General features: G+C 35.6%; 3 protein-coding genes across 7 annotated transcripts; 2 read left to right on the plus strand and 1 right to left on the minus strand.

Moving 5' to 3' along the window:
• LOC129247848 (protein rolling stone-like) lies at positions 1-1,432 on the plus strand. 3 transcript variants are annotated; one of them, XM_054887198.1, is made up of 6 exons: positions 1-48; positions 160-253; positions 313-417; positions 497-710; positions 809-1,175; positions 1,236-1,432. In XM_054887198.1, exons 2-6 carry the CDS (start codon positions 227-229, stop codon positions 1,390-1,392), a joined length of 870 nt encoding a protein of 289 aa, XP_054743173.1. In that variant the 5' UTR covers positions 1-48; positions 160-226; the 3' UTR covers positions 1,393-1,432. The 3 variants fall into 3 exon arrangements, with proteins under 3 accessions (XP_054743173.1, XP_054743174.1, XP_054743172.1); XM_054887199.1 differs by having other exon boundaries at positions 34-52; XM_054887197.1 differs by lacking the exon at positions 1-48 and having other exon boundaries at positions 64-253.
• A 369-nt stretch (positions 1,433-1,801) lies between these two features.
• On the minus strand, positions 1,802-3,941 carry LOC129247065 (COP9 signalosome complex subunit 2). The gene is made up of 6 exons (XM_054885959.1): positions 3,775-3,941; positions 3,491-3,685; positions 3,298-3,423; positions 2,749-3,230; positions 2,075-2,407; positions 1,802-2,017 (listed from the first exon to the last, which is right to left on the minus strand). Exons 1-6 carry the CDS (start codon positions 3,826-3,828, stop codon positions 1,873-1,875), a joined length of 1,335 nt encoding a protein of 444 aa, XP_054741934.1. The 5' UTR covers positions 3,829-3,941; the 3' UTR covers positions 1,802-1,872.
• Positions 3,942-6,039: 2,098 nt separating this feature from the next.
• On the plus strand, positions 6,040-10,306 carry LOC129247066 (tetraspanin-5). 3 transcript variants are annotated; one of them, XM_054885962.1, is made up of 7 exons: positions 6,040-6,441; positions 6,514-6,708; positions 8,555-8,635; positions 8,699-8,977; positions 9,141-9,251; positions 9,431-9,547; positions 9,662-10,306. In XM_054885962.1, exons 1-7 carry the CDS (start codon positions 6,352-6,354, stop codon positions 9,728-9,730), a joined length of 942 nt encoding a protein of 313 aa, XP_054741937.1. In that variant the 5' UTR covers positions 6,040-6,351; the 3' UTR covers positions 9,731-10,306. The 3 variants fall into 3 exon arrangements, with proteins under 3 accessions (XP_054741937.1, XP_054741935.1, XP_054741936.1); XM_054885960.1 differs by lacking the exon at positions 9,141-9,251; XM_054885961.1 differs by lacking the exon at positions 9,141-9,251 and having other exon boundaries at positions 9,434-9,547.
• The last annotated feature ends 188 nt before the right edge of the window (positions 10,307-10,494 follow it).

Below are 10,494 nucleotides of genomic sequence, written 5' to 3' on the forward strand. Positions count from 1 at the left end.
ACCTTCCAGAGCACGTATAAAGCATTCCTGTGGACCTTACGTTAATTTGTTTGTATTCTATTTGACTTCAGATTTTAATTCTATTTATATTTATTTTGAAATTGTTCTCTTTATATCTATGCAAAATTTTTCACATGTAACTTTGGGAAAAACGGAAAGAAAAGTTGTGCAAAAATTGGAAGGCATTTCTTTACGAATTGTCAAGGCATAAATAAAGCTAGCGCCAATGGAAAATCAAGTCCAAAGAAGCGAGGTTGGTCCATGGTCCATAATTAGTTCATACCCCCATAGCTCATATTTAAATGTTTGCAGACTAGGGGTCAGTGCTGCAGCTGTTGCTACCCATGTGCGAAGCTATTCCAAAATTCCAGATTCAGCCTGTTACATGAGCCCGTAAACGATTTTTTCAAATCACAAGTGTGCGCATAATGGATACTTAAGCACATTGCATTCTTAACCCATTTGCATGTATGTATTTCCCTCTTTTACTTCGCAGTGGCAAAAAGGCGAGTGTTCCAAAATATTCCTGATATATCGCTGGTGCTTTGCAGCCTGGTTCGCTGTCACAATGGGGCTTAGCTTGGAACAGTTCTTCTTCGAGGGCAAATGGTTTATTTATTTTACAAATTGGGGATTTTTGCTCTGTACACTGGTGTCCATCTATAGTGCCATATTGGTATCAATATATTGTTTCACAGCACCTAAAGCACGTATGAAATATGAAAGCAGCTTCTAGTATTCCTATTTAACAATAAAACAATGAAATGGTCTTTTATATTAATTTACACAATTGTTTTTTCGGTTTTAGCCTGCCCGCTATGGATGGTGAAATTGTACTGGGCCCTGCACATTTCGGCGTTTGCATGTGCAACTGGACTGTCATTTATCTACTGGATCTTAATATATCCATTTGCGAAGTGTCAAATACCTGAGGGAATACATCGAAATGAAATCCTAAAAATTTATCGGCGCTTTTATGTTGGCCCCGATAGTAATACTTGCATTACTTTCTTTCACAACATCAATTCACACGCAATTACTTCAATAATGATGATTTTAGACCAGATTGTGGTCGTATTCCCTACACGCGTTTCGCATTTGATCTATCCGGTATTTGTTGTCATGCTGTATATACTTTTTTCAATAGTCTACTTTCTGATGGGCGGCGAAAATGTGTAAGTAAATTACTTGCTAATTAAAATACTTATAAAACTATGCCTCTATTTTTCTTACAGCATTGGTAGGCCGTATATATATAGACTTCTTAATTGGGGCGGACACCCTTTTTACTCATCCTGTGTCGCCTTTGGCGGCATCTTGTTTTTATATCCAATGTGTCTTTTCGGCTACTTTATTTATAAAATTCGCGTATGTTTAAGTTCCAGCAAATAAATAAATATTAACCTTAAAAAGTTTAATTCGAAGAAATTGATGATGTAAATTAAAATTGTAATAAATTGATATATAAAAGTAAACAAAAAAGGCTATTTTTTTATAAAATTTTATCGAAAGTGGAAGAATTATATTTAATGTTACTTTTACTAAATTAAACCAAACAATGACACTCATCGAACTTTGGATCATACAAATTTATATTAACTGAATGTATAACCGATTTAAGTTCAGGTGTTTGATGCATTTTTAGGAAATTCTTTTTGTTGACAAATTTTGAATATAATAATAAAGCTAAGTGTGAGGCATGTATAAGGGCACAGCTGCTGCCTAGTAGAAGTGCATGAAATAACTATTTACTATGACGCGGTTTAAAAGCAAATACATAATTATTAATCAAAACAATTAATTCAAATCGAACGCTTTTATTGTAGCAAGCATGTTTTGAACCCGCATAACACAACTCTACACGATCATCTCTTATGCCATTTTGTTAACTACAGCCTGATGTAAAGATGATATTTGATTCGCCCAGCCGTCCACCGCATTGTAGCGTGCTGCATTGCTGTTTTCTTTATCAAGTTGAAGAATTTGATTCATTTGATCTATGCGTCCTTGGATTGTGCTGTATACAAAAAGATTTCACAAATATTCAAACCATCTAAAAATATGCATTACTTACTTGTCTAATATGCACGATACCAGCAGACTTTCAACTTCAACGGCCTCAATTTTCAATTTTGTAGCTATAAATGGTATTCTAATATTTTTATAAGGTCGTATGAGTTTTATTAGCACCTGTGTGCGTATATTGCGAAGCAAATCTTCAATATGTTCACGTATAAACGGATCATCCATAATGTTTTTGTGATTGGTTTTTAGTATAGACTCAAATTCTGTAATGTCGTTATTTTGATACGAAATAACCAGCTTTGTCATGGCAACAATTTCAGGATCTTGTTTATATGGTTTAGCTTCTTGTGAATCGAAAGGATTTATACCGGATTTCATTAACCTAAAAGTAGATTATAGTAAAATTATAAATGGCATACATAAAAAAGTCAGAAAACGCGGCAATAATATTCACAAGTTACAATAAATTGCAACAGCATTTTCATTTTATTCATAAGCTGTATGACAGATGAGGTGCTTCCTGACAAAATAAAATTGATGATGTAGGAAAATATACAAAATTAGCACCAAAACTGTAATGTTTTTGAGAATGAGTTGTAATAGAGATTTTGTGTTTATGAGGATTATTGCAGAAAAAATCGACTTTGATTTGTCATGACTTTCTCTGCAATAATTATATAAAATTTGGCTAGAAAAAATGTACGCAAATAATTTATAACTTACATATTAGCCAAAACTAAATACTTTAAACATGTCGTTCGTCGCGGAGATCCTGATTCATCATAATTCTTGAATGCTTCGAAAAAGTCGGTATGCGCCTTTTCGAATTCACCTTCTCGCAAATGCATTTTTCCGCCACACTCACGAATTACACCCATAATAAGTGGATGTGGTATAGCGGACTTAATATGCAAGGATTGTTCATATAATGCCTTTAGCTTTTTGTTATTCTTTTGCACTGTATACATTTGAATCTCTAACGCATATATTTCCAGCAATTGCGTGCCCTTCTTTAGATCATCCTCACCGTCATCTGTTTGACAGGATTGATGTAGTTGCTTAAGTATCTTTTGTAATTTTATGAAGTCGCCAAGATCAAAGTAGAGTTTGCCTAATTTGGTATTGGTTTTGAACCAGAGACGATCATTTTTAGCATCCTTCAATGCATCCAATGTAGTTTCGTAAAACTTTTGCAAAATTTCCATCTACCCAAATGTTTAAAGATATTAAAAACATATATATGTATATTAATATATTTGTTATATAACTTACATTTTTGGATGTGGAAATATAATCCAAAATGGAATTGATCGACTTCTCCGAATGATTTCGTGTTACAGCACTTTTAATATAAGTCAATAGCAGCTTGTATCGCTCCATCATCTCATTATAGTTATTCTATAAATGCAGTTTTGTTAGCACCTAAATGCTTACTAAGATTGCATTGAAAGGAAAGTAAATTTACCAATTTAAAGTTTATTTTGATCATCTGTTTGAGCGCTTTGAAGCCCCATTCACCCTTTTCACCTCCCTCCAAATCAAGCACCTTTTGAAACGAAGCCAGGGCACCATTCGGATTATCTTCCTTCAAGGCTTTGCTATTGTAATATTGATTTTCTAGATCCACATCGGGCTCAGAATTACTATCTTCCGAATATTCCTACAGAAGAAGAGTTTGCCGGTTTATAATCAAGCCGTATTGCGCTACGTGTTATTAAGATGTTCGCGTTAAATTGTTTCAGAGCTTACCAATCCGTAATCCTCATCATCCTCGCACATAAAATCATCCTCGTTGTCAGACATTTCAGCAACTTATCACGAAAATTGCAATTTTTTCGTATAAAGCAATCCACTCCAAAATTTCACAGCACAAAAATCTTCTTCGTTGTGAAACGCATTCACAATAGTTTAGCACGGAAAATAAGCAACCAAACAAACCAGAACCCTCACAATAGAGCCATACAACCAAGGCGAATTCAGTACAGGAGGGGGCGTCTTCCCAAACCAGTTATTTTATTTTTCGCGATTTCCATAAGTCCGACGTCAGGTTCCTTTCCAATACAAAACAAACAAAAGTATCCGAAAATACATGTTTGTAAAAATTCTATGAATAGCTTGATACTAATGTGATTTGTGAGATTAAAACTAAACAAACTAATGCAAACGAAGTGCTGTGTGTGTTTTTATGCGAAAGATGCCGTGTCTAGAAAGAATGTGTATGTGTGTATACTTTCTTGTTTTTGGTTGTTTTTGTTGCTTTCGCCTACTCTTCTTCTTCACAAACAAGTAATTCCCTTCCTTTTGTTTGTTTGTTGATGAACTCTTACGACACGGTGAGTTTGGAAAGCTTAATCTTCTTCACAATCATTCTTAATACTACACATTGATATCAGAATACAGAATTTAGCGCCTTTCAAAAACTCTACTTCATTTTGCGCAATTTTGAAAACCGGTAACGTAAGTTCTGCGAAGAAAAAAAATAAAAGGAGGAGAAGTTATTCAGTGAGTGGCTTGGTAAATATGTGATTTTATGATTTCTGATTTTAAATTAAACTTTCTCCCGTGACCGAATACGCTAACATATTCGCTGTACAAAGAGGCTTTTTCAGCTGCTGGAACGCGTCCTCTTGTTCTTTGTGCCACACAAAAGTGTAGCTCTTCCTAGTGAGATTGTGGAGACTTCAAGCAATATTTGCAAATACTGGAACAAAACGACGGTAATATGTGCATAGCCCTAGGAAACTTAGTACTTCGTGCACATTTCTTGGTTGTAGCCAATCTCTTACTGCCTTTATTTTCTCTTCGTCTGCCTTGACCCCTTCGGTGGTCCCCTTATATCCAAGACACGTGACTTCTGCTTTGAACAATGCTCACTTCTTCCGACTCAATCGTAATTCCGTGGAGGCAATGTGCTGAAGGACCTTTTCCAGATAGTCACTAAGACTTTTATCCATAATAATGACGTCATTCAGACATACCAAACAGGTTTTCCAGTGCAGTCCCATCAATACGACTGGCGTTTCGTTGCATGGAAAGGTAAAGTCGCCGTTTGTTTTTAGGATGTAATTTGGTAAATTGGATTTTTCGGTAATATTTTCTGTAATTCGCAGAAATGTTTCCAATATTCTCTAAATTTGCCCGGCTGCTGTGCACAGAGCCGAGGTCGTGTCGGATACCTCCCCTTGGCGATTACCCTTAAGTTCACACGGGGTACTTCCTAAGGCTTCTTGTTTTTTAGAATTCACTGTCATGTGGTTCTTTGGTCACCTACTTAGATAAAACCCTCGAGGGTCAGAAGTAAAGGTAAGAAGGACCATTATGGTCGACCATGTAAATGCATCAGTTTCTCCGTTTTGTTGCCGATGACGTCGGGACAAGAAAATGTGTTTGGCAGTTTCTATTACTTTCTCGCATGGGTTATCAAAATCGCTAGAAATAAAGTAACGGTTTTGAGAAGAGCCACTGTCTACATTCTGTACACCGTGAGATGAAATGATGCGACTCTACGGATTTCGTAATTATGTTTAGTTTTTACTTGAGTAATTGAGGGAGAATCACAATGTTGAAAGAAGAATATAAGTAAATTGTAAATCTCCTATTTTAAAAAAAATTGTTATGTATCCACAAATTCCACTAGAAGTAACAACAACTTGTAAAAGCTATTCTTACAATTTCGTTTCAGATACCCCAAATTTGTAACATATCATCGTTGGTTCTGCCGACTAAAAAGCCGCCAAACCGCAGATTGGTGTGAGTACCCATACTATAAGTTGGCAAAACTGAATCAGGAAAGTTATAATTACTGCTACTACTACTTTTCAGAACAGGGTGTAGAAGCGATTTGCCAATGAAAAAAAAACTAAAATGGCCTTTAACATGCCAAACAAATTGAATACGAAAAATATGAAATTTTTGCCTGAAAACAATTTGGAAAACAGGCCTATATATTAATGCTACGATATTTTCGCCACCACTGTTGTTTGTTATTTATCTATGTTCTGACTTTCGTGCCAATCAGCAAAATTCTCATCTGACAAGAAAAAATCTTACAAGGGAAATATTAGTAATATTTTTATACTCCTGTGTTTATGACAATTAGAAGAAAATATACCGATGTAAAGATATCATGTAGAATGCTTTTATACATAAAAAAAATCTAGAACAAAATCCAGAAAAAAGTGAAGGCCAACGAACACAATTTGTAGGGAAGACGCGGTCAAGGCGTAAGCCTAGTGAAAGCGTATTGTGCGCTTTGAAAGCAAATTTTTTGGGAACAATAAATATATACAATTAGATATATAGTTCCAAATTTAAAAAGTATCTAAAATGCATTCCGTACGCAAATATCGCAGTGAGACCAGTGAGATCAGCTGTTGTCTGAAATATTTGCTCTTCAGCAGCAACGTAGTTGTTTGGGTGAGTCGTTTAGTTAAGCCACATACATATGTACTTGAATTAATCTATGTGATTTTATGTTGACTATTGCAGACTGCTGGATTGTGTGTACTGGCCGTAGGTATTTGGGCATGGAACGAAAAAGATATGTTTAGTAATTTGGCCAAACTAACATTTATAGCGCTAGATCCTGCCTTTGTGCTTATTTGCACAGGCACTATAACATTTATCATTGGCTTTACTGGAAGCGTGGGTGCGCTACGAGAAAACACCTGCCTATTGTCACTGGTAAGAGTTTAAAATCAGAAAATGAAATTTTGTTGTTATAAAACTATTAGTAGCCCAAAGAAAAATTAAAAATATTATATACATTATATACACTAATTTTCAGTAAAAAAATGATATATATTGCATAATGAGGTGAAAGATTTGTAAGAAATAAGTTCTAAGTTGTTCTAAAAATGGAAAATCTATAGTTTTACGCCGTCTTCGAATTGCAGATGGTTTTTATGAGAAGTTTTTTCATGAAAGAAACACTCAATGCTTGCTTTTGCCTGCTGGGAGCGGCCGCTTTGAGAAAAACCTTTTTTACCATTTCATGTTTCATGTCCAGAGTAGGTTTCGAGCCTCGGGTAACCGAATGGTAGTTACGCACAATTCGTTTGGCTACAGTGACAATTACCATTGCATAGCTAATGTCAGTAAACATAAAAAAATAGTAATACAAATTAAGGCAATTTCCTCTGTACGTCTACGTTTTTTCATACAATAGCCAATACACAGAAGAAGAAATGCCCAGTGACGCCGAAAGACGTAAAAATAATCATACTTTTTAGGCGTTTGTCCACGAGTTTCTGAATTGCCGTGTGGCTTGATGGGATCCAAAATTTTGAGGTTTAGTTAGGCCATCTCTGAACAGCAAATGGTTGTATTGTTGTTGTAGCAGTTCACTAGGCCCTGCCAGTGCGGTGTAGTCACCGATCGTCATCGTCTAACCTATCTAACGATAGGCCGAGGAAATAAGCTGTTTCGACAGGTTGGGTTCATAGGAAGATGGGTTTTAGCGGAGAGAGTTTGAGAGGGCATGTGAATAGGTGGTTAGTATCGTACGGGGTACTTTCATATGCCGGACATACACTGAGTATGTCGGGATAAATTCTGGATAAGTAGGAGTTTAAACTGCTGCAATATGCAGACTGTAATTGAGCCAAAGTTACGCGGGTTTAACGAGACAGCTGAAACTCTTCCCCCACAATGAGTGGTGGTTGGACTCCGTTAACGGCATTCAAGGGCCGGGAGTTTGGGAAGGTAGTCAAAGTCTCCCGATGAATTTCGTTTAATGTCTGTCTACATACTGTCCGCTCCAGTAGTTACAGTCGTGTTTGGTCCTGTATCTCGTCGGTGTTGTGAAAGGGATGCCTTCTGACTCGCCTGGGAGGTGGCTCAGGCTCTAACAAGTGTCTGTAGAAGTGATTCCTGCTGTAACATCTTAGCAGAAATTGCTTGCTGAGCATTTTACTGCGCTCCGTGACCGGGAGCATGGAGGTCTCATTGTGTAGGGATTGCAGGGGAGAAATCAGGAGGCATCCCGCTGGCAGTATGCTGACAGGTTTGAAGTTTACTCCATTGCGGATTACTAGTGACAGGCGATTCAAACTTTGCACAAAATTCACAAAAATTTAACAAATTTTAAAAATATAAAGCCCATGCTCGGAAGTCTTTTATAAGTAAGAAGAAGCCTAACATCGTATGAAAAAATTGTCTAAATTTCACTCAATTTTGGAGCAACTTTAAAATTTCCACAGAAATTGAATTGCCTATAAAATCACATAGCCAGATATTTTCTAAAAATTCTGAGTAAATAATTGAAAATTTTTATAATAACTCGGAAATTCGCTAAATTTTGTACAAGTCTTGGAACTCTTATTCATAAAGTTAAATTTTATTCAGCGAACTATTTTTTGTATAAAAAATTAAGGAAATTTGTAAGGAATATTGTAGTTATGTGAGCATAAGTGTATATACATTTTACCATTTACCGTAATTTTATTTTAACTTATTTTTAACACTCCTTTACTGCATAAACAAATCCATGCGTGATGTGCTCATGAATCGTTTTTTTTTTTTCAAATAGTATGCACTGTTTCTATCTTTGCTGTTGATGTTCGAAATCAGTCTGGGCATATTGACTTTCGTGCTAAAGGACAAAGGCTGGGTAAGTTAATGTTGACGCAATTATTTATTTACTTTTCTAGAAGCTAAAAACGTTGTCACGTAGATAAAAGATCAAGCAACCGAAGGATTGCGTGCCTTCATCATTCACTATCGCGAAGACCCAGATCAGCAAAATCTCATCGACTGGATACAAGAGGATTGGTTGCAGTGTTGTGGCATCGATGGTCCTAAAGACTGGGATAGCAATAACTATTTCAATTGTTCATCAAGCGCGATAGGCAGTCGGGAGGCATGTGGTGTGCCATTTTCATGCTGCCGTCGCCGGCCGACAGAGATAATTAAGAACAAGCAGTGCGGCTATGATGTGCGCAAGGAGGGATATGTAAGAAAACATTATTCTCAATAATGATTTGCTAATATCTAACTATTCTTTGACCAATACTTTATATTTGCTGCTTACTAAAAAATGGGGGAAAATTTGGGTTAACTGACTTTAACGTGAAAAATACTGAAACAACATTAATACTGCGGGTGGTCGGCTTAAGCCGGTTGAGCGACATATTTATGAGCGTGGCTGCTTGCGAGCTGGCGAAGATTGGCTGGAAGCGCACCTAATCAGTGTGGCGTCTTCCTGCATTTGTATACTAATAATCCAGGTCCTGTTGTCTGAATAGTTCAATGCATTCATATGTTTCACAAGTTGTTTTTTTTTTACTTCAAACATTTTTAATTTCTGCTCTAATTATGTACATACATATATGTAAATTATGATTTAAAAAAAATGCTACGTTATTTATTACCCCAGTAATTATTTCTTCTCTTCATTTTGTCCCAGAAGTTTGAAATATCGAAAATCATTTACGAAAAAGGCTGTGTACAAGCAGGCGAAGAATGGATTGAACGTAATTTAATTATAATTTCAACCAGCGTTATTATACTTATTTTTATACAGGTTTGTTTTAATTATTTCTTTTTAGTTTAAGTTACCAAAACATTTCATTTATTTTTTGTGCACTTTAAACAAAAACAAAAACTTCCGATGCTTACTTAATTTGTTTATTTACAGATACTCGGAATTTGTTTTACTCAAAATCTGCGCGCAGACATAAATGCACAAAAATCCAAATGGCACTGACATATACCTTCCACAGCGGTATCCAACAGTGCGCCGCCTCCGCCTGCTGCCATTTAGAACGTCTGCAAACAAAATTACTGTGTATGGGTTTAGTATAGAAGTGCATGAGTGTAAATGAGTAGACAAAAAAATGCAAGTAAACTAGTTAAACGGTTAAACGTAAGCTTTAAACTTATAACACTGCTTCAAATGCAAATTACGCACATGCCTATCGTAGTTAAACATACCAGCAATTTTTTATTAACAAACATGAACAAAATAGACACATAAAGGCTTTTAAGAATATCAATTAGAAAATTGAAATGTATACCAATACTTTATATCTATGTTTATGCTATTTTTAGCTACTACTTTCTAAAAACATTATTTTAACGCTCTCGAATACTCTATATAAATTAATAATTTTCCATTTCATACTCCTTCGCTTTGCAAGCCAAACACAAATTGCAGCTGTGATAACTCTTTTTGTCAGCTTTGAACTTTCTCATACTAACACGAAAAAACCGATATTACACCTAACAATAAAATTCAAGCAAACAATGCACACACATTGTGGTATGCAAAATATTAATGCTACGTAAGCAATATATTTTTTTCGAAACAATTTTTAAAATACTTATCAAACTGTTAAGTATCGCATACTGTAACCTGATCAACTTTTTGTTGCACTTTCAAAGCAAACGGTAAAAATACAAATATTAGTCAAAGTAATATTGCGAAAATATATGTCTATTTTGATTACACTCGTCCTTATGTGGCTGAAG

The sequence above is a fragment of the Anastrepha obliqua genome, chromosome 5, assembly GCF_027943255.1.
Source record: "Anastrepha obliqua isolate idAnaObli1 chromosome 5, idAnaObli1_1.0, whole genome shotgun sequence".
In the NCBI taxonomy this organism is placed as follows: domain Eukaryota; kingdom Metazoa; phylum Arthropoda; class Insecta; order Diptera; family Tephritidae; genus Anastrepha; species Anastrepha obliqua.